General features: G+C 36.5%; 1 protein-coding gene across 3 annotated transcripts in view; it reads left to right on the top strand.

The window, feature by feature from the left end:
* The window catches only part of LOC120518227 (mitochondrial Rho GTPase 1-A), a 54,759-nt gene extending 31,008 nt beyond the window's left edge, over positions 1-23,751 (top strand). For 2 of the 3 annotated variants that reach the window (XM_039740916.1, XM_039740918.1), the window contains 11 exons: positions 1,215-1,323; positions 1,470-1,590; positions 2,026-2,110; positions 2,252-2,397; positions 2,697-2,797; positions 2,872-3,002; positions 3,646-3,729; positions 4,361-4,483; positions 4,801-5,003; positions 13,251-13,373; positions 23,307-23,751. In XM_039740916.1, coding sequence (XP_039596850.1) covers positions 1,215-1,323; positions 1,470-1,590; positions 2,026-2,110; positions 2,252-2,397; positions 2,697-2,797; positions 2,872-3,002; positions 3,646-3,729; positions 4,361-4,483; positions 4,801-5,003; positions 13,251-13,373; positions 23,307-23,424 — 1,344 coding nt within the window. In that variant the 3' untranslated portion in view covers positions 23,425-23,751. The remainder of the gene's footprint in view (positions 1-1,214; positions 1,324-1,469; positions 1,591-2,025; positions 2,111-2,251; positions 2,398-2,696; positions 2,798-2,871; positions 3,003-3,645; positions 3,730-4,360; positions 4,484-4,800; positions 5,004-13,250; positions 13,374-23,306) is intronic. The other variant, XM_039740917.1, reaches the window with a different exon arrangement.
* The last annotated feature ends 822 nt before the right edge of the window (positions 23,752-24,573 follow it).

Raw genomic sequence — 24,573 nt, 5'->3', positions numbered from 1 at the left:
GCCTGACTCCACCGTGTTTTACAGATGATGTGCTATGCTTTGGATAATGAGCTGTTCCACGCCTTCTCCATACTTTTTTCTTGCCATCATTCTGGTAGAGGTTGATCTTGGTTTCATCTGTCCAAAGAATGTTTTTCCAGGACTGTGTTGGCTTTTTTAGATGTTCTTTAGCAAAGTCCAATCTAGCCTTTCTATTGTTGAGGTTTAGGAGTGGCTTGCACCTTGCAGTACACCCTCTGTATTTACTTTAATGCAGTCTTCTCTTTATGGTAGACTTGGATATCGATACGCCGACCCCCTGGAGAGTGTTGTTCACTTGGTTGGCTGTTGTGAAGGGGTTTGTCTTCACCATGGAAATGATTCTGCGATCATCCATCGCTGTTGTCTTCCGTGGACGTCCAGGTCTTTTTGCGTTGCTGAGTTCACCAGTGCTGTAGATTTTGCCACTCGTAATATTGTAGCAATTTCTCGGGTGGGTTTTTTCTGTTTTCACAGCTTAAGGATGGCTTCTTTCACCTGCATGGAGAGCTCCTTTGACCGCATGTTGTCTGTTCACAGCAAAATCTTCCACATGCAAGCACACCTCAAATCAACTCCAGGCCTTTTATCTGCTTAATTGATAATGACATAACGACGGACTTGCTACACCTACCCATGAAATTGCCTTTGAGTCAATTGTCCAGTTACTTCTGAGCCCCTGAAATGAAGGGATTGTGTTAAAAAAATACTTTAGTTGCCTCACATTTTTATGCAATCTTTTTGTTCAACCCACTGAATTAAAGCTGAAAGTCTGCACTTCAACTGCATCTGAGTTGTTTCATTTCAAATTCAATGTGATAATGTACAGAACCAAAATGAGAAAAAAGTGGTCTCTGTCCAAATATTTATGGACCTAACTGTGTGTGTGTGTGTGTGTGTATATATATATATATATATATATATATATATATAGATAGATAGATAGATAGATAGATAGAGAGTAGATATACATACACACTGTATATATAGAGTGTAAGTTACTTGCAACCTTAGTCCATAGATTTTCTTTACTTGCATTCTATGATTTTTGCACATTTATGTAATTCTATTATGAAACATTCATATGTTAATTATTGTCTTCTGTGATATTCATAATGTGTATTGTGTATGTACTTCTTTACTCCTTACTCTTGACAGTGTTATATCTGCATTTTTGTTCTTACTTTTTATTTCAGAGAACATGTTTTAACACTCCCCTGGCCCCACAGGCTTTAGAGGATGTGAAGAATGTGGTTAGGAAAAACATGAGTGATGGAGTCTATGACAATGGGCTTACTTTAAAGGGTAAGCAAAGTGATGAGAGCTGTATAATTCTGAACCAGGATTTAATTATTTGTTCTGCTTCACTTATTTCTTTCTTCTATCACAATATGGTTAAGTAATGCTTTAGAATGTTTATCTTGTTAAGTGTCTCTTGTGTGCATTTCCAGGATTTTTGTTTCTGCATACCCTGTTTATTCAGAGAGGCAGGCATGAGACTACATGGACAGTACTACGTCGTTTTGGATATGATGATGACCTGGAACTGACCCAGGACTATCTCTTCCCTCCGTATGTACACAATAACAATTTTAAATGGAATACCCCTGATCCCAACCTACCCTCCAACTCCAGTTTGTCTCTTTCGTTTCCAGTCACTCTGCTGCTTGTCTTTTCTGTCTATCTTTTCTGTGTTGTGTTGTGTGTCAAAGAAAGATTGTCATTTAAAAGGACCTTACTTATTAGACATAAAGTTCAACTGGATCTTTAAAAAACAAAAAAAAAAAAAAGTTTTTAAGAACCTCTTATAGATCATAATGAAGTATATAAAGTACGTTAAATGTTCAACATCCTGAATGTTCACCATACTTTTCTTTTTGAAGAGGTAATTTTAAAGGACAGATTGTGCTCCACTGCCTTTTCATTCAAATCAGAGTTCACGTGAAGTGTGTGAAGTGTATTTTTATTTTGGTGTCCTATTACATTTTTTGTCCTTTTTGCTTACAGGCTAAAAATTCCCCCAGACTGCACAACCGAGTTGAACCACAATGCTTATTTGTTCCTTCAGAGTGTTTTTGATAAACATGACTTGGTATGTTGATACAAAGAACTACTTTTGCCTTTTCTAAAGGCAGTTTGAAGTGAGAACGAAACTGATTTAATGTGTCCTCTCCATATACTGTATTTGCTCTTTGAACTGTTAATATTGTTGTTCTTATTACTTTTTGCATAGGACAGGGACTGTGCTTTGTCTCCAGAAGAGTTAAAGGATCTTTTTAAAGTATTTCCCTACATGCCATGGGGTCCTGATGTGAATAATACAGTTTGCACCAATGACCAGGGTTGGATAACCTATCAGGGCTATCTTTCTCAGTGGACGCAAGTATCTTGCTTTTTAATGAATTAATTTTATAAAATGTTTGGAAACTGGGAGTAAATGGAAGGTGTTGTTTTTTAATATTAATGCTTGATACATTAAACTGTAAACAGTAAAGATGTCAGTTCACTTCCTATGAAAAGTAAAATAATGTATAATGACTTGCAGTCATCTTGTGGAGTGATTTATGGTAGCGTACATTCTTATGAATTTTACTGCTACTTGACTTCAGTAAGCAACCAAGCATTTCTGTTCTCCCTTTGCTTCACTTGTTCAATGCTTTTCCTTTCCTTTCCTTTAGGTTGACAACATATCTAGATGTCCAAAGATGTCTTGAGTACTTAGGTTATTTGGGTTACTCCATCATCACAGAGCAGGAGTCACAGGCAGCAGCTGTTACTGGTGAGTTTCAGTCTTATTCTGTGGTTTGGTGGTTTTATTTGTAAGGCTACTCTTAAGTAACTTTTGTTCCTCAGTCACCAGAGATAAGAAGATTGACCTGCAAAAGAAACAAACCCAGAGAAATGTCTTCAGGTGTAATGTTATTGGTATAAGAGGCTGCGGAAAGAGTGGCTTACTGCAAGCCTTCTTGGGACGTAATCTGATGGTAAGATTTCGTGGTCACAATTCAGCCCTTAACTTTTCTAATCACTTCCCATGTGTCATTTGTGCATAGTTTTGAACATTCTTCATCAGATTTACTTTGTTGAAGGGCTGCGCTTATTTGTAACATTATACAGAATCTTTTCTTTATTCCATTATCTGATATTTTCATTACCACATAGCTACTCAACGACCATATAGTATAAAAATGTCGTAAATACACAAGTGAAGAAAAAGTACACTTATAAAATATTGCATAATACTTGAGTGCCTAGCACAGAACCGGTAATAATGCATAGCCTATTGTTTAATTGATGCAGTTGAAAATGTATTAGGTTTCTTTAATATTATACTGTTATAACAGTGTAAGTATTTTTTCCCAATATTTGCATGTTAATTCATAATGAATAAGAAACAGCTTGAATTAAATCCTGCATATGTGTCCATAGACTAATAGCTATTACTGATATATAGAATATACTTTTTAAATATAAACCACACTGATATTGCTTTTGGGTTACTGTAGAAATCATATTAATCCACACTTTATTACTGTGTATGAGTAAGGCCCCTGGTAGACTCTCGAAGGCCAGACTAGTATTTGCACAGCAGATTATTAATTCTTGAGTAATCTTTATATATTGCAGCGACAAAGACAAATTCGTGAAGATCACAGGTCATACTACGCTATAAACACCACTTATATCTATGGACAGGAGAAGTACCTTCTGGTAAGTGAATGATTCAGGCATCATTACACTAGCAAGTCACTTTTAATTTATTCTTTTTTTGCACTGTTTAGGATTTCTCAAATTATGCGCTAGGGCATAATATAAATGTAATAAATATAATGTAATATAAACAGGAACTACATTCATTATGGCCTGTTGGTTATGGCAAAAGATTTGAAATCACAAGACTGAAGTGTCACCCCTTCCACCTGTGACCCTGAGCAAGTTACTCTGTCTGCTTATGAGTTAATTTTTAAACAAAAAGTATTAGACATTATCTAGTAGCTACATGCATGTTAAGCACATTAAAATGGTGGTCATTATTGAAAGCTGTTGTATAAAATCAATGCTATTTATTTGTTTGCTTGCTCGCTCCAGCTGGCTGAAACTGGTAAGGCACAAAGATCTTGGCATGTTTGATCTTGCCATGCCCAGCCTGGCAAGTGTGTATGTGATCTGACAGGCGACTTTCTTGTAACACTAAACAAACTAAAATTGGCCTAATGGCTAAGTTTCATGACTTCTTTTCTGTGTAACATTTTGTGAATTGCACATATCAAATACAAACATAAAACATTTGGATGCCTTGCTGCCAAACGTACCAAACATACGCTGCTTTCTGTTTTTAAAGTTACATGAAGTACTTCCAGATTGTGAATTCCTCAGTGACTCTGATTTGTCCTGTGACGCCGTCTGTCTTGTGTACGATATCAGCAATCCTCTGTCATTTGAGTTCTGTGCTCGAATTTTCAAGGTAACTTTACATGTGTTCTAGACTAGTAATTATAATAGGCTGTTAAAGCGTGGACTTTAAATTATGGAACCAACACAAGTACCTTTGTTTCTACACTTTTTTAGTTGGAATGTTTATTTTGGTTTACTTTTATATTATTATTATTAACCCTCATTGTTGAGTGTTGGTTTTTAACATGTGTAGTTCTGAAAGTTACTGATAGTAACATAATATCCTGAAATAACTATGAAAGTGTGTACCAACATGAGGCTGACTGTGTCACAGCTCCAAACACAGTGAACATTAATCTTTATTAATTGAGAATTATCCCATTGCAGCAACACTTCATGGACAGTAAAACACCTTGCATGGTAGTAGCTGCTAAGTCAGACCTTCATGAGGTGAGGCAAGACTACAGCCTCTCCCCCTTGGAATTCTGCAGAAAACATAAGCTGCCACCCCCTCAACAGTTCACCTGCAACACTGTGGACGTTCCCAATAAGGACATCTACTCCAAACTAACCACCATGGCCATGTATCCGTAAGTAGAGATGTGCCCTGGCAGTGTGCACTGATAGTGTCACTCTTATTTATGAGACTTTAGAGCATGTCCCTTTGCAATTTTTTATTTTATTTTATTTTAAAGAAAGACATTTTACAGGGTTGTGTTGCTTCAAGTCACAGTGAATATGTGTAGCAACCATATGAATTAAAACAAATTATAATTATATATTAGTCAATTACCTATGATTAGAAATGTTCTACTGTTTTCATAAATCTGAAATCTAATGTAAATGCTTTTATACACAAAGATAATATCATTACTTAATTCTTAATCACCATTGTTATGCCTTATGTGTGTCATTAATCAGTGACTTTTACTCCCAAAAGCAAGTTTGGGATATATCTTTCCACAACTCGTTGTTACGTATGGTTCAGAGCTTCTTTGTCTCACAATGTCGTTTACATTATGTTGTAGAGTGGCATATGTTGTTGTTGTGTTTTTTTATTTTGCATGGTCGTCTTATACTACAGTATATCTGTGTACATTTCTTGAAGTGTCTCTGCAGACTTAAATGACACCAGATATTACTGTATGTTACTGTTTGATGTGCTGTATGATGAACCTTTTAAGATTTTATCATGTCTCCTGCCAGGTAACTGATTGATGCATTCTGCATTCCCTGAGAGAGAAACACCAGACCTAGAACTACTGTGTTAGCTTGTTTAGTATTATTTAGTACTTATCTAATTTATTTAGTTAAAAAACACTGCTATGTCAAAAGCTTAATTTTCATGCTAATTGCTATTATGATATAACTACCTCTAGTAACACTCTCTTTACATGGGAACCTCCAAGTTAAGTCCCTTTCTGGTTTCCTTGCTTAGCTTCCTTAGTTTTTAATCCAAGACAAATGAGCCAAACATGTTGATTTTCTTTCAATAAAAATGTTATTACATGTAACAGAAACATGTAAATACCAAAATGTCAACATAAATATGATAGAAAAAGTATGTCTGGTGTCCACCACTGTACTGATGTAGACCCTTTGTGTTTTGAAACAGTCACAAACACACAGCCTAACATTGCAGTCGGTACAGTAGACGTGTGTTTCTTTGTGCACTTATATTTTTTCTGTTGCTTGTGCATAGGAAGGTGAAATGTCAGTGCCTGATCCACATAATTGACGCACCCCTTGCATTATGTAGGCGTCCACAGCACAATGTTTAGTGCCTTCCCCCTTTCCTCTGACACACATGTAGAGAGTTGCTGCTGAGGCTAACATCTGTCTTGTCTTTCCACTTCATTGCAATCATTTTGCCTTTTTGGCAATATACATATTGCACCCTACTCCAGCGTTACACGACTTCAGTCACCAGATATTGTCACAGTGATTTGGTTATATACTGTGACATAAAAATCATTCATGCTATATATGTCTGCTGACCAATTTGCATTATCATCACTATCACTTTTAACTAATGGTTCACTTTCAGTTTGTTTTAAAACTGGATTTACAGCTTATAAAAATGAATAGAAATATTCATTATGTTTTGTTTTTTTTTTGCAGTATGATGTTATTCTATCCACTAGATAGCAAGAGAATTTAATGCTGAGTGTTATTTGGTTTTAACACTTCAGATTATAAAAACCTAACCTGAGAGACGCTAAGATTTAAGCATATTTACAGTACAGGCCAAAAGTTTGGACACACCTCCTCATTCAATGTGTTTTCTTTATTTGCATGACCATTTACAGCACTCCATCACTCTCCTTCTTGGTCAAATAGCCCTTACACAGCCTGGAGGTGTGTTTGGGGTCATTGTCCTGTTGAAAAATAAATGATCGTCCAACTAACCTGACTTCTGCACAACACAACTGCTGGTCCCAACCCCATTGATAAAGCAAGAAATCCCACTAAATAACCCTGATAAGGCACACCTGTGAAGTGGAAACCATTTCAGGTGACTACCTGTTGAAGCTCATCGAGAGAATGCCAAGAGTGTGCAAAGCAGTACTCAGAGCAAATGGTGGCTATTTTGAAGAAACTATAATATAAAACATGTTTTCAGTTATTTCACCTTTTTTTGTTAAGTACATAACTCCACATGTGTTCATTCATAGTTTTGATGCCTTCAGTGAGAATCTATCAATGTAAATGGTCATGAAAATAAATAAAACATATTGAATGAGGAGGTGCGTCCAAACTTTTGGCCTGTACTGTATGTAGAATTCTAAGCCCTAGTGATGCTCATGGTTAATGCATGGAATGCTATAAAACTGTAGCATATATTGTTTCATTTTTATGATTCTATTATTTTTAATTGTTTGCGATAATGTTGGTATTAGAGAGGGCGTTAATACCTTTTCTATAGTATAAAGCTGACCTTGCATATAACAGTACTGTAAAGAGGTCCTTTACTGCCTCTCAGACCATACAGGCTGCATTAACAGAATATTGCTAACAAATTCCTTACAGTAGAGCAATAGTGACAACAGAAAAAGGAAGTAGATCAACTGTCAAGTCATAAGCCATTAAGTCAGAAACTCTAAAATGTATATCCATCAGTATCATTATTATCAGCTTCTCCATAGTTTACAAAAACAGAAATAAAAAGTTTTTTTCTTGGCGTCAGGATCAGTCTATTGAGACTATTTGAGAGATGTATGGAGCATACTTGACTATAGAAAATAATCTGGCATGATAGCATGCTGACTTCAGCATGAGCTTTTTAATGACAGGATAGCTGACCGGTCAGATTGTTTTATTTTTAATTGTCATTGTTGCTAATTAATTTAGCGTCTCAGGATACTTACGAAATAATGGTGTAAATATGCAAGAATATGTACAATGTCTGCATTAGTTACTGTAGTGATAAATTAGTAACATCTAAAATATGGGCCAGATAAAGACATATATAGTTTTTTTGAAATACATAAATCACTGTATCCACATTGTCTTAGGAAATGCAGGATGTTTTGTTGCAATGCTTTTAGTTAATTAGATTTTTTTTCTTTCAGGCCTTGTACAACAGCTCTAAAATATCATGAGCTTGTTTTTCTTTAGAGTGCATCAGATTTAACTTTTTGAGGACTACCACACTTCTTTTGCGAATAAGATGCATGTCTTTCTTTTCACTTCTGCATACATTGTCAATTTTCTATTAACTGGTGCGTTTAATATTTTCACCCTCACCGTCTGGGTTTTTCATTTTGTTGCATTTTGATCTGCAGTTGTATCAAGTACATCACTTTCCAAATACTAGGAGAAATAGGTTGTGAATTCCGAGTGGCCTTTGAGTTTTGCAGAAAACATCAATTATATTAATAGCTTGAAAAAAATTACAACATGAATTAGTTTTTAGAAGATGAACTGAGGGTCAGGTGAAAGATACTAATGAATCCAATGTGTTTATTTGTGGCAGATTTTAACTTGCTTAGCTTTCTCTACCTGACCTATTCCTTTAGGTAGAAGGCCAGACTTCCTTAGTAACTGTTTGGGTCTTATTCTGCTTAGCATTTTATGGAATCTCGTATTGCTTCCATCTGTGATACACAGCATACATACTACATCTACTGTCCAAGTGCGGTGGTTTTAAAAGTGTGGTCCTCGAATCACCAGTGAACCCCAATTGTGACTGAAGTATCCACAGCTTGGCAGTCATAAGGGAAAAGTGACTTTTAAATTGTTCAGATGTGAGAGTCAGTTATGCAAGTACTTTCGTAAGTATTTATTTGTAACAGTCAAAGGCGGCTAGATGACATCAGTGCTACTAAATCAGTGTATTACATACATGAGAAATAGATCTAAAGCTACCACCACTGTACACACCACCTATCTTTGTTCAATTCCACACCTTCTTGCTCATTGTGGTTGCCCTGTTCTCTCTCTTTCCCTACCACCTTGCTTGCTGTACATGCATCACTTCTTCAATCTCAGACTCTTTCAGGTCTATCCGATCTTGGTCACTGCCTAGGTCTCTCTTCTGAACTCCTTTTGATCTTAGTCTAGAGAGCCTTGTCTAGTCAAGGCAGTCCATAAAGTCCATGCTGCTGGAGATGTACACATCAGTGCTCACAGAGTGCCTTATTGTTAATCGATCTTCATGGCTGGAGTGATATTATGGATTACTGGCTGAAATCCAGGACTTTAACTCAACAATCCAGAAACACTTGATTTGAATCTTAGTATTTTTCACATAAATGCCTTTTGTCAAATAAATGTGGGAAATGTAATACAGAATTATGCTAGTATGTGTCTGCTGGACTCAAAGTGTTCACTGCTACTCAGTCAAGAACACTTTGTGTACCGCTGCCCTGATGGCCTCTGTATCCTACTTAGTGTACCATATTAACAAATGCAGTTCTTTTCCTCCTGCCACAGTGGTGCTCCCTATCTGCCTCTGGAATGATTTTTCTGGAAGGTTCCTCCTGCCTTGTGTCATCTTGGTATGGTGTCCTTGGCCCTGGTAAATACTTCACAGCCGTCATTTAGTTTGATTTCAAGACGTATATTCCAATGACGATATACTACAGGTTGGTTTAAGCAGAAAGCTAACCTCAAACTTGTTTGAAGACAGAATCTCTGGACATATAATTGTTTTTGATAATCAAAAGCTCACAATAAGACAACAATCAACAACTGAAACTAAGTAAAAGAGTACATTAGAGTAGAACATTTTTAAAACATTCTTTTCAGTTTAGTTAATTGATTTAATTTAGGGGAACCGGCTACAAGGAGAATTTTATTAGAGTGATGCTGTATTTTTAATATGAAACAAAGTCACAATTTTCAGCTTGTATTGACTTACTGAATCATATGAAATGCAGTTAATTTGAGCTAGTATTTTGCTTAACTTGTGTCTGTACATTTGGATGCATTTAAAAAAAAAAAAACAGTTTTACATACTTCAATGATGGGCATTACCATCGTGATATCACCCCTGAGCCTGTGGTGGAGGTTCTCACCTGTCACTGTATGGTATGCAGTATGTAAATAACGTAAATCTAAAGCTTGGGTTTGGACAGTGTGTTTGCTCTCTTTGGTGTAGAACATTTTGGCATATGAATATATTGTGCAAATGTATATTTAAAAATATATGCTTCCAACAGTGCTTTGTTCACAGAGCTGCCGCCTAGTTTAAAGACAAAACCTTACACCCTCCACCCCTATGCTTATGAAAGTGTGCACTTTAGTTATTTTCACCTTTTTGTGCTGGTGGCTAAAACTGTACAACTGTGAATTCTCTACTTGCCTTTAGCTTGTGGCATTCTGAGTGTAATTAATATCAAGGCTCCTGAAACCATTATCACTAGATTTTCTTGACTTGTTTATATAAGGAAATGGCTGTTTTTTTTTTTTTTTTTTATTTTTGCTCAATTTACAGATTAGAAAGTCACAAAATGACTATATATTCCCAGTACTACCTGCAAAATGTCTTTCTTTTTATTTTTTTCAGTCTTGCTGTGTTCTGTAGTAATGCTGAATTCAATTTGACTACTGTTTAGAACTATAAGCTGAGCTTTCTGCTATTAAAAGCAAAGCATGATCATCTTTCTGGCTTACCAGGCTACTGACTGTGTTGAGCTGAGCCAGAGCTACAAAGGGTGGCCATTATGGGAGCTGCTTCTTTGGCGTTTTTTCTTCTTACCTACCTTTTAAATACTTATTTGCTCTAAGTTATCTGTTTTCTCATTAGGGTGATGGGGGAGTGGTCCAGAACAGAAGCTTATCAATCTGTGCTTGATTTTTTTGCCTGTCTTTTTACCTGTGTGTGGCTTTCTCCTTGCCTTTGCATATATCTGTGTGTTGAGCTTTCCTTTTTATCTGTTTATATGTGCACCTTCCTATGTGTGTACAAATTTGCAAACTTTTTCTAATGTGTATAAGCACGTTTGCCTATATTTACACTGCAGGTTAAAAGTTTTACAACACCTCAGTGTTTCCAGCTTTTCTTTAACTTTAATCAATTGAAATTCAGTGAATTACCTAAAATGGTGAAAAGGTAAGCAGTAAACTGCCAGAGGTGTAAATGTAAATTTCAGGTTAGCAAAAACTGAACAAAAAAGGACATTTCAGAATATTACAAATGGGCCATCTTCAGGGAACAACTAAAAGGTTAAAACCTACCGAGGTTCTGCAATAATTGAAGTAAATGAAGCCTTTCAAGTTAAAGCAAACAATTTGCACAGGTGTCCCAGCTTCTGTTGATTACTTAAAAACCCTCCGTCTGTCTTAAAGCAGAGTGGGAACAGGATTGTGTTACTACACCCTCTGAAGTACTGCTTGGTCAAAATAGCAGTGATAATGGCAAGAAAACGGCAATTAAATTATATGGGACAGAGCATTACTACTCTTAGAAGTGTAGGCCTTTCATTTGGAGAAACTGGAAAAAAATCATTGTGTCGGTGAGTATAGTGTCCTGCACAGTCCAAAGGCAATTGGAAACTGGAAAAAAACTTTGATAGGAAGAGATCTGGCAGACCCAAAGTCATAAGTCAGTCAGAAGACAAGTTTCCGATGGTCACCAACTTGCATGATAGGCACCTCACAGCACAACAGCTTAACAGTGCAGGTTGAAAAAAGCAAGTCTCGGTTTCGACTGTGATGAAGAGACTTTGTGTTGCAGGTTTGACAGGATGAGTGGCAGTAAGAAAGCCGTTCCTTAAATGACAAAATAGGGCCCTGAAATATCAGTTGTGGAAGAAAGTCTTATGGACCAGTGAATTAAAAAGTCTTATGGACCAGTGAATTAAAAAGTCTTATGGACCAGTGAATTAAAAAGTCTTATGGACCAGTGAATCATCCAGTTGGTGAAAGGAGGATTCCTCAATGTGTGAAATCAACCTTCAAACATGGAGGAGGAAGTGTGATGGTCTGGGGTCCTTTTGTTGCAGGCATAGTTGACGACTTGCACATTTGACTGGCATTCTGGATCAAAGGGGTTGCCACAATTTGCCTTTTATATCAGCAAAAGGTGGCTGCTTTGATGAATCAAAAATTTGAATACAATGTTGTACATGTAAATGATTCCTTGACTTAGTTTTTTATTTGCCATTGTTTTATTTGTTCTGTATCAGTGTAATATTGTCCAAGTAGGACTTCAGAGGGTGTAGTAACCTAGTCTGTCCCCACTCTGCTTTAAGACAGACGGAGGGTTTTTAAGTAATCAACAGAAGTTGGGACTCCTGTGCAAATTGTTTGCTTCAACCTGCAAGACTTAATTTATTTTAATTTCTGCAGAACAACAGTAGGCTGTAACCTATGTGTTGATCCCAGAAGAAAGTCTGTTGTAATATTCTGAAATGTTCTTTTTTTAAATTGTTGCTAACCTAAACTTGAAATGTAAACCTCTGGAAGTTTACTGCTTGCCTTTTCACCACTTTAGGTTATTCTTTGCATTTCAACTTATTAAATTTGAAGAAAAATTGGAAAAACTGACGTGTTCTAAAACATTTTGACTGCTAGTGTATTTGTGTTCCCGTTTCAGCTTTCTTTGATTTATGTGGAAGGGTGCCTGTTTTCTTTTGTGTGTGTGTGTGTGTGTGTGTGCGTGCGTGCGTGCGTGCGTGTGTGTGTGTATACGCAGACACTCGTTTGTATGTGTGTGTGTTTTTTTTGCATTTTTGCCTATGCGTCTACTTATATCTGCATTTTTACACTTAGCAGCCTGTATGTATGTTTGGCAACTTCATTTTGTGTGTGTGTTCATCTCCCTGTGTGTACACATGCACATTTGCTTGCCTGGCAACCTCTTTGTTTGTGGGTGGGTGTGAGTGTGGGCGCTTGGCTGCCTGTTTGTATGGTGTTATGTGTATACTTATGCAGGCACTAGCCCATAGTCTGTGTGGGTGTGAGCATACTTCCCTACCTTTCTTTGTGTATCTGTGTGTAGCTTAGAATACACGGCAGTTGATTAACTGCTGATAAGTAATCTGTGTGTGTGTGTGTGTGTGTGTGCGCACATACAGGTGTTCAGTTATTTGTGCTTCTGTCAGTGTATATGTCACATGGCAATCCGCTTTTCATGCATGTTCTCCCACAGCTGGAAAGCTATTCTGTTCATTTGCATGGTATCAAGGGTTATGCGAAGCCACAAGTGCCTTCAACCCCCAACCTTCCCATATGGCTTGCCCCCCTAGCACTGCCTCTATAGTACCATTTCCAATTGCTTTTTCTGCACAGCTTTACTTTTGGCCAAATTGCTATATGTCTTCTGGTTCTCTGTTAGGTAGGGTATCTTATGGTTAAGCACTCAACTACTTTCCTTGTGTGTGTCTCCGCAGCCATGCCCGGTTACGCTGCCTGTGCACCTGCAACAGGTGCACCTTTTGCCTCTGTCAGAACTTCTTGAGCTCAGACTTGCTGCAGTCTGTAAAGACCAAACTCTTCACTGCTGTCCTGAACAGGTGTCAACTTTTCCTTCTGGGCGTTGTGGGCGTGTGACCCTGCTGTCTGCACCCCTGCAAATCCACTTGCAGAGTATACCTGGAGTATGGAGATAGAAACTTAGCTTTTGGAAATATAGAGTTAGCTTTTTTTTGCCAGCTTGGCACTCTACCAATGAGTTGCCTTTTAAATGTGTAAATAATTCACTTGTCAAAAACTGTGCACTCGACGCAGGTGGATGTGCTCAGTGCAAATGTGCAGGTAAATAACACGATAGTGCGGCACAAATGCAGCCTGCCAGATCCTCTGAGGAGGTGCCAATTCATTACCCTTTGGCACTGACAGGAATCTCAGCCAGGTTGGTTGTATTTCTGCTCATTATAAAATACATTTCACATACTTTGGAAACCTCATACAAGATTTCATGCATGCTATTTGTCCTCAGAGCAGCCTTATGTATGTTGTGACCCATGCTCTCAAAACTTAATCTTCATTACTACCATGTGAAACCTCTATTTAAATATTTACACAGGCTGGTCTTTTTATGGTATTTGTTTATTCCTGAGTGTTAACATTTAAATCTTGTTAAAGTTAAAGCATATGTATAATAGTGTATTTTAAAGAAAGTGAAAATTTTAAGAAGTTCATTCAAAATGTCCCATTCGCAAAAATTTGTCCAGTGTTTTATGTTCACTGGAAATTTGACCATCTACAGTCTCCAGTTTAAATTAGCTTTCTGCGTTAATGGTCTCTGCAATGATAATTTTACCTTTGTTTATTGAGAACTTCCTGGTGAAATGTTTCCCTTTCTTGTTTTAACATCTGTGAGGTCCACTGTGGTCTGGGGTGTCCTCTAAGCTGAGTATGCTGCTGAGTATCAAGAGTGAATTCATCTGAGAATGCATGAATGTCCTTTATGAAGTTTCTAAAACAATTCAAATTTTCAAATGTCCCTCGTTTCTTGTGAGTCTAAATCTGCTGTGACTTGGTATTTCAAACCTGCCAGGATGCTTTTCAAGTTACCCTGGAGGAAGTAATGTAAATTTAAATTATTTTCATTTTTGATATCAATACTAAGTGCCTTTTCTGTGTGAAGTTACTTGTATTGTGAAGGTAATTTAGTAGTTACAAAAAAGGTAAAATTTGTAGCTTAAAGGAATACTCCTCCCAAAAATTATACAATTATAATTATATCCATCCATCCATTTCCCAACCCACTGAATCCAAACACAGGGTCACGGGGGGTCTGCTGGAGCCAATCCCAGCCAACACAGGGCACAAGGCAGGAACCAGTCCCGCGCATAATATATAAATATATATATATAATATATATATAAATATAATATATAATATATATATTTATTTATTTATATATATGTATATATTTATTTATATATGTATATATGTACTATATATTTATATATATTTATTTATTTATATTTATATATGTATTTATTTATATATATATATATATATATATATATATATATATATATATATATATATATATATATATATTTTTTTTATTTATTTATTTATATTTATTTATTTATTTATATATATGTTACTTACCCCATGTTTTTCTGGAGGAAGTATATTTTTGGGTGGAGTATTCATGTAAGTTGAAACTATTTCTTTTAACAATGGCTTCACTGCACATGTGTATTGAATGGGAGTACACATTGTGCCTCAAGTTTATTTTAGGACCCTTCCGGTCTTTTGGAGCATCCCAGGCACTGCTCATCTGTTCCACATGCCGTTGCTTTTGAGACAAGCATATGCTGGCATGGGGAGACATACCAAAGAAGCTGAGAAAATTTAACTTTTTTTTTTTTTTCTTCTGAAGAATCAAGTTGGGCATAACAATGGAAAGCATGACTCTGCACTGGTTGGTTTGAATTATCAGAAGACTACGCCTGAAACAGACCACCATATGTTTTTGTTGTCTTAACGTGCTTCTTTTTTCCCCCCCATAGGTGTGCATTTTCATTTGTCTGGCTGGCACTCTCTCTTGTGCTTCTGCATCTTTTCACTTTTCTCTGAGTCATGTTTCTGCCGCTTTTCTTCTCACCTGTGCATCCTGACTGTACGCACACATTCCTCCTTCATGCTTTATCAACCAGACACTATCATGTTCTCGGAGGAACTCTCAGTTCCCTGATGATGGGAGGGTGAGAGACGTTTGGCACATCCTTTACTTTATGCATGGTAGATGTATAATTTTATCAATTATGCACTGAAGTTCACTTAAAATGTTCAGACCAATTCATGTCAGCTTTACTTTGTTGTGCCTCCTCTGTAACAATCCCCCAACCATTTTGCAAATAAAGAAATGTGATAGTCACTTGAGAGCAGAAAGTCAAGCTATGTAGTCCAAGGGAGTTTTTTATCCAGATAAACAAGAAGAATTGACCAGACTCTGTTGTTTTTCCAATGTATTGATGTTTGAGTAGCTCTGAAGACATTTTTCGTCAGACAAACTTGAGATTAACATCATGCCACATCATCTGTTTTGCAGATCATCTCTGGCTCTGCAGTAATTCCTGTGTTTCTCACTTGTGTTTTTCTCTTGACTTTCAATATCAGTAGACTGTAGATGAAGTATGGTTTGATGCAGTAGTTTTTGGAAGGGAGTGTGTTGGAAGGAAGATGGTTTATTTCGGAAACATACATTGCTTTGCAAAATATTTTAACTGTTTTTTTAAAGTTTTAAATATAATGATGAAACTGAATTTGTATTGCAAATGCATATGTTCAGAAGTGAGAAAATTTAAAAGACAAAGTAATTTGTCAGCAAGTATTACAGACTCAAACCCTGAAATATCCTACTTGAATTATTATTCCAATTCCTAAAGTGGGTATTTGACAAAGTCACGAAATGGCAGAGTAGGCCAAATTCGGACAAGATTCTAGGACAGCACTTCTGGGCTGCTGTTTTTAAGTCATGTCACAGATTCTTGGTGTTCAGGAAATTGATTTTAAATTGAATACATTATTTGTCTACTATCTTTTTCTAAGTAATGCAGACTACATGTAAATGGTATGGAAATGAAGACAAGCAAAATAACATCTGTAGACAAGGTCACCCAGGGCTTTTATTCATTTTGATGTCTAGTGTCTTATGCAGATGTGTAGAAAGTAAGCCTCATATATAAATGAGACAGAGAAGGTATCTTTCTTTACCAGCATTTTCAAATAAGTTTTTATTTTTCACTATCTTTATGTGGTTTTCAAAGGTTCAGCAAATCCTTCCTTCCAATTAATTTACTTTTGAAATTTACTGAAGCATTCTTGGCAAATGCTTTCTGTCCATTCGTAAGGGAGTGACACATTATTTCTCAAGAATGAGTTATCCATTATGCGACAGTATGGGCCTGATTTCATCTTTAGTCCTTGTTACTTTGTAAAAATTATTTTCACCATTAATGGAAACGGTGCCCTGAGGAATGCTAATTCACATGCAGAAGCATTCTTTTCCGTGTCTGCTTTATTTTCCTGGCTGTTTTTATGCATACTGTATAGTAGAAAAATACGTTTGGCAAATGTAAGGAAACTGCTTAAGTACGTTATGTCTGCAACTTCAGGAATGTACATTCTGTGAAAACACATTTAAATGAACGGCAAGCTCCTGCAGCATTTAGGCTACTTTTGGATTATTGTTGCTTGTTATATATTACACTGGTAACAATTTTTGCTGCTGCTAGTTATTTGATTTGTTAATTAATTAGAATTCTGGAATATAAGTGTGTTATTTTGGAATAGCTGTTTCCTTCTGTGTAGCCTTCAGTCAAATACATGGGAAACTTTAACTTGGTATATTATTGACAGGTCAGCTAATTATTTGACTTTTTAATGTTGGGTTGGGGGGTATTTTTGTGAATTAATAACTGATATTGTAGGGTTAAAGGCTCTTTTATTTCCTTTTTACATAAAAGCTTGCTACCCTTTTTCAGTTTTAATCTGTGCTTTTTAAAATATCTGGTTTGGGTATGTTCCCAAAGGCCAATAAAACAAATAGTGGCAGAGATGTTTGTAATTAATCATATAGTAGAGGTTGTTGTGGTATACTACTCAAGTCACACTGAACATAGACCCCCAATTGTCCAAGATTAGACGGTGTGAAACTACAGTACGTTTGATTTCTAGAATGTGTTTGAAGCAAATAAGTGATTACATAATTGTGATTGTAAAGATAGTGACCTTAGTGCTTCTTTCTGACTTGGATCAGATCAAAACTTTTAGCATTTTTAATTTTTATTAGCCTTTATATAAATTTATTTTACTCCAGGAACAATAGCTAAGTGACAGGAAGCTGCAAATTTCCTTCCAATTATGACTTGCAAAGAGCAAATTATCACAAAGCACTTTATATATATATATATATATATATATATATATATATATATATATATATATATATATATATATATATATATATACTGTATATATATATATATATATATATATTGTTATAAATATAATCATGGTATTAGTCTTTGAGTAGAACATTTTTTCCAGTGGTATTACCCAAAAACATATTGAAGTACACTTTAGTTATTTAGTTACCAATGTGCCTTTTGAAAGTAGATTTGGATCCCACTGGCAGACACACTCAGACAATTTCTGCATTAAACTGTGAAAGAGATGCTCTTGGTGTTTTTCAGAGGAGATCGCCATATTGTTTGTTGGACTGTCTTTTTTTTAAATGAGCACTTCTTTTGCAAGAAGGTAGCAGTGGATTTCTGCACTTTTTATTTGGGTACAGTTGTGCTTGAAAGTTTGTGAACCCTTTAGAATTTTCTAGAATTCTGCATAAATATGACCTAAAACATCATCAGATTTTCACTCAAGTCCTAAAAGTAGACAAAGAGAAACCAGTTAAACAAATGAGACAAAAATATTATACTTGGTCATTTATTTATTAAGGAAACTGATTGAACATTACATATTTGTGAGTGGCAAAAGTATGTGAACCTCACGGATGATCAGTTAGTTTGAAGGTGAAATTTGAGTCCGGTGTTTTCAGTCAATGGGATGCCAATCAGGGGTGATTGGGCACCCTGTGTTATTTAAAGATCAGGGATCTATCAAAGTCTGCTCTTCACAACACATGTTCGTGGAAGTGTATCATGGCATGAACAAAGGAGATTTCTGAGGACCTCACAAAAAGAGTTGTTGATGCTCATCAGGCTGGAAAAGGTTACAACACCATCTCTAAAGAGTTTGGACTCCACCAATCCACAGTCAGACAGATTGTGTACAAATGGAGGAAATTCAAGACCATCGTTACCCTCCCCAGGAGTGGTCGACCAACAAAGATCACCCCAAGAGCAAGTTGTGTAATATTCGGCGAGGTCACAAAGGACCCCAGGGTAACTTCTAAGCAACTGAAGGCCTCGCTCACATTGGCTAATGTTCATGTTCACGAGTCCACCATCAGGAGAACACTGAACAACAATGGTGTGCATGGCAGGGTTACAAGGAGAAAGTCACTGCTCTCCAAAAAAAACATTGCTGCTCGTCTGCAGTTTACTAAAGATCATGTGGACAAACCAGAAGGCTACTGGAAGAATGTTTTGTGGACAGATGAGACCGAAATAGAACTTTTTGGTGTAAATGAAAAGCGTTATGTTTGAAGAAAGGAAAACACTGCATTCCAGCATAAGAACCTTATCAAATCTGTGAAACATGGTGGTGGTAGTATCATGGTTTAGGCCTGTTTGGCTGCATCTGGGGCAGGATGGCTTGCCTTCATTGACAGTGAATTCTGAATTATATCAGAGAATTCTAAAGGAAAATATCAGGACATCTGTCTATGAACTGAATCTCAAGAGAAGGAGGGTCATGCCGCAAGACAACGACCCTAAGCACACAAGTCGTTCTACCAAAGAATGGTTAAAGAAGAATAAAGTTAATGTTTTGGAATGGCCAAGTCAAAGTCCTGACCTTAATCCAATCGAGATGTTGTGGAAGGACCTGAAGTGAGCAGTTCATGTCTGGAAACCCACCAACATCCCAGAGTTGAAGCTGCTCTGTATGGAGGAATGGTGTGCAGGAATGATCAGAAGTTACCGGAAATGTTTAGTTGCAGTTATTGCTGCAAAGGGGGGTCACACCAGATACTGAAAGCAAAGGTTCACATATTTTTGCCACTCACAAATATGTAATATTCGATCATTTTCCTTAATAAATAAATGACCAAGTATAATATTTTTGTCTCATTTGTTTAACTAGTTTCTCTTTATCTACTTTTAGGTCTTGAGTGAAAATCTGATGATGTTTTAGGTCATATTTATGCAGAAATATAGAAAATTCTAAAGGGTTCACAAACTTTCAAGCACAACTGTATTTTGCTTTTACAAGTGAACACTGCATAACATGGTTATCTATTTCTGTATCGGTTTTGTCAGGTCCAAAGCTTATTCTGTTGTCATGAAGTAGTCAGTTACTTTGTGCCAGTATCTTGAAAACATGTAAAGGCCTAGGGAGTTTAATAATTGATGTATTTTTTTGTTATAGGGTACTTGATCTTTCACCTTTCTGAAGAAAAATGATGTTTCCCACAATTACTGTATATAGTCTACTTAAATTTGTTGCAAACCTTCCTTCTCCACAGTATTTCCATATGCACAGCTAATATCAAAACAATGCCCACCAGCAATAAACAGAAGTAAGGAAAGAGGCCTGTAATACTTTATTCGTCATACAATGCAAAATAGAATAAAATGATACAACTGACTACAAAGCACATAAAGCAATATAAAATGATACATCGAATTACTAAAGACAGCACCAAATGAAAATACAGTACCAGTCAATACAAACCGCTCTTATGCATTAATGTCATACTCTATATACACTTAATACTAAAATACTACAAAGGTCTAAAGCAGTGAACATTAACCTTAGATTATTTAAAGTATGAAATATCAGTGCTATCTACAGTCTTTCAATTCACCAAATCAATTTCAAATTGATATATAAACTATTATATGTATCTCTTTTGTCACCATTGTGAGGGGCAGCCCATCTTTTTCTATTTAGTCAGCATCCATAAGTTTCTTTCCATTAAAAGACACCCTGCATCGTATCAGTGAAATTGTCAGTAGTTCTACTATTCAGAAGTGTGGTGTTACTACAAACTGCTTGTTTGCTTGGGCTGGGTTGTAAAGGCATTAATTAGGTTTTCTTTTACTGTATATCTTCTTTATCTTTAGTGAGATGTATATTGTCTAGCTGTGTGGAAAAATTAACGTCAGCTTTGTTCATGGTATCCAATGAAAGTGCTTGTTTTTCATTCTGATTTAATCTGGAGTGATACCATTCAATTTATGTAAATTTTCTCCATGGATATTTGAACAATTTTATAATATGTTGTTCATGTAACATCTAGAGTGAGTTTAGAAAGCATTCAGACACTTCCACTTCCTGCACACATTATTGTGTTGTATCCTTTTCAAATTAAATCTACATTTGCTATTTTTGCATATCAATCCACACTCAATAATCCATAATGACAAAGTGAAAACATGTTTTCAGAAAGGTTTGCAAATTTATTTAAAATCATTCACATATGTATTGAGACCCTTAATTCCGTACTTTGTAGACCCTTTTGGCAGCAGATACAGCTTTGAGTCTTCATGGGGAAGTCTCTACCAGTTATGCACATCTGGATCTGGCCAGTTTATCCCATTCGTCCTGGCAGATCCTTTTAATCTCCATTAGATTAAATAGTCCATAAACTGCCATCTTCAGGTTTCTCCACAGATGTTCTATGCGGTTTAAGTTGGGGCTTTGGCAGGGCCAATCAAGGACAGCCAGAGACTTGTCACAGGGTCACTTCAGCATTGTCTTGGCTATATGCTTCAGGTGATCATCATGCTAAAAACTGAACCATCATCCCAGTCATATGAACTCTGGTGCAAGTTTTCTTTTTAAGGACCTCTCTGTATTTAGCCGCATTCATCCTTCCTTCAATTCTGACCAGTCTTCCTGTCCCAGCCACCAAGAAGCGTTCAGTTGGCCAGTCAAGTTCTAGACACATCTCAAGGAGAATCAATGCAAAGAGCATTTGAAGTGCCACTGCAAAGGTTCTGAGAGAGATTTCAGTTTTTGATTTTTAATAAATTTGAAACTCTTTCTGAAAACATGTACAGTATTCACTTTGTTATTGTGTGTAAATTGATAGGCAAAAATGGCAGGTTTATCTATTTAAACTTAAGTCTACATCACAGTACTTACTGAATGAGATTTGTCACACAGATTGGCTCATTGCAAAAGTGTGCTGATCCATATGTGCTTTCTTAAGACTCCCAAGTTTAAATGTTCTTTAAGGTCCTAAACGTTGCATATACTTGCATTGTATGTCATTTTTTTCTTTTAAATGCAACTAAAAAGATTACAATATGCAAACTTTCAAGTCAACTCAGGCCCCTTCTTACATCTCGCCTGAGGAAGCGGCCTGAGTTGACTTGAAAGCTTGCATATTGTAATCTTTTTAGTTAGCCAATAAAAGGTGTCATTTTGCTTGGCTTTTCTCTACATTCATAATGGCTAACACGGTACAACAGCCTAGTCAGCAAACTAGACATTGTACTACAAAAGCAATATCAACAATAAGTGAGGCCATGTGGATGGATGAAGAGAAAGTGTCATGTGTTCAACATCAATATGCAATTAAACAGCATTAAATGTACAGTAGTCAGGGCCCTGGCAGAAAGTGAATTTCATATTACATTTAGCTGTGAGGTGTAATATTGCTTTTTATGATTTTGATTGTAATTATTTATTAGACTTTTATAAGCTACTTATAGCAGGTTTGGTGATTTTGGGAAATCTTTGAAAATTGTGTTTGTCTTCATTTTTTGGTGATGTAGCATCATTAATTTGCCAGTCCAGTCTTTTTTGGCATTCCTTTGCCTTGGATTACTGAGAAAATCAGAAGTCCACAGATGTAAGAAGAAACAACCAAGTGATTGTTTTCATATTTTTCTTTTTCATTATATTTGCTTCACTTCCATTGCATTGTTCAGTTTCTTTTATCTTTGAATAACATGGGCATTTGCTAAACCTTTTTACCACATACGAATTGGAGAATACAAATAAAAAATATTCAAGCCTAAAGCAATGAATGAATGTCTATGTCACAGATATCTCAGTAAATAATTAAAGAATGGTAAAATAACCTTAAAAGACCTTTGTTTTATGAAATTTTTAAAATTCAAGTAGGCAGAAAATAAACTAATTCTGCTATTTGTTCTTCTTCCAAGAATAGAATTTCTCTGTCCCACCTGTTTCTGTTCTCGCACTTTTCCCAGCCTTATTCTTTGTTTTTATTTAGACCCTCAGCTTCATCTGGCTTTATTTCTGCTCTGTCTGCTTGCTTTTGACACCTTTGCTGCTATGTGTGTTTTTTCTTTTTGTGTCTTTTTTTTTTTCTCTTTTAAATGTCAAAGTTTGCCATTAACTGTTAACATATAGGAGAGAGCCTGCATTTCAATTGAAATAGAGGTTTGTGCCCTACAAACACATTTGGATGGTGCTGCCCTACAAACATTAATAATCAATCATTATTAATGCTTAATATCCTATACCCATTTATCAGTGACTAGCTGAATCACGATACGACTAAAGGGGACTGGCTGTGTGATGATGGCTATCCTATAAGATATGCTCTTGGCATCTAATGTCATATGGTCAGTTTTTTCGAAATATGCTGAAAAAAAACGCACAAAGTAAGTCAAATCAGATTATTACTGCAAAAATTTCTGTGACTGAGATCTGATAATGGGGAGGATGTCTGCATTGACCGCTAGTTCCTCCCTATTTATCGCAGAAGCAGTGGGTGAATACTGAAATTTCGAATGCCCCATCTACGTCCCAGCCGGTTCCCTTGTGTCCACAGGGTACCATTCTCTGATCCGCAGCTAACCTTCTCCTCCTTTCTCTGTCAGGCATGTGACTCAAGCTGACTTGAAGAACTCCACTTTCTGGCTCCGTGCGAGTGTGGGAGCAACGGTGTTTGCCGTTCTTGGATTCGCCATGTATAGAGCTCTCTTGAAGCAGCGGTGATCTGTCAAAAGAGCTCGATTTCCTTTTTCCATTTGGAGTCTGTAAAGTTTCCTTCTTGTTTTTATTTTAGCAAAGCCATTGTCCTGTCATTCCTGCCATGTGCCCCAACTGCAGAAAGCTTTTTCTTATTTTAAATGGGATATGTATATTTTCAGTATTATTGGTGGGGTGGGGGGGCTTCAAGAGAGAGGTGAACTGTGGCTGGAATGGTTTCACTTTGTATATAATGTACAGCGGGACAGGAAAGCTGACTCCAAGCCATCTCGCTTTTTTATGTTAATCTTGTTTCATTATAGATGTTTATAATAAATAATTTATTTGGCTTGGTTTTTTTTATTTGGCAATGCTGCACAAAGTAGAAAACAAAAGTTATTTTAAATATCCCCGTCATGCTGCTGCTCTGAAAAAAAAAAAAAGAAAAAGGGTGGGGGGGCCTGAAGTGCTTACCTATCATTTAATTGCAGCAAGCCCCATTCCTATAAATCTTACCAGATGAATTATATTTAGCTACAGTAGAAGTATTGGCTGCACACAGAAAGCTGCTCTGTTTCCTTCACTATTTACAACCCTTTGTGCATCCCACTAGGTTTGGACTTCCCTCTCAGCACACACACACTTGTTTTGTTGTTTAAACTGCATGTGTCCTTTAGAAGGTGCAGTGGATTTGACACCGTTTTATTTACTTTTTTTTTTTAATTTAATTTATTATTTATTTTTTTATTTTGACACTGCAAGATCTTGCTTTTCCTGCTAGCCCCTGAATGTCTCTACTGTAATCTTTTTTTTTTTTTTTTTTCTTACTCAGATACTTCTGGTTCTCCCCAATACTTTCAATAAACAACTGTGTGCTCAACATGCCGGGTCTGATGTCTTTCTGTGCCAGCCATCGATTTATGTATTCATGCAGACACAGCTCTAATTAAAAAAAAAAGTACTTTCAGCTAGTGATTTTTAAATACCATTCAAGATGTAGCGGGAGGGGAAATCAGAAATGGACCAGTAGATTCATGGCCCTGCTCTTCCTCAGACTGTCAGATCATTCCCAAAGAAACCCCCCTATCCTAGACAGACATTTCCAAAGGCACCCCATCCTCTCTGCCTACACTGGTATCGCCTCAGATTCCCTTCTCATTTGTTTGGGTCGATGGA

The sequence above is a fragment of the Polypterus senegalus genome, chromosome 17 (genome assembly GCF_016835505.1).
Source record: "Polypterus senegalus isolate Bchr_013 chromosome 17, ASM1683550v1, whole genome shotgun sequence".
NCBI lineage: Eukaryota > Metazoa > Chordata > Cladistia > Polypteriformes > Polypteridae > Polypterus > Polypterus senegalus.
The sequence above is the reverse complement of the archived record's forward strand: the minus strand, read 5'-3'. Positions and strand labels throughout refer to the sequence as shown.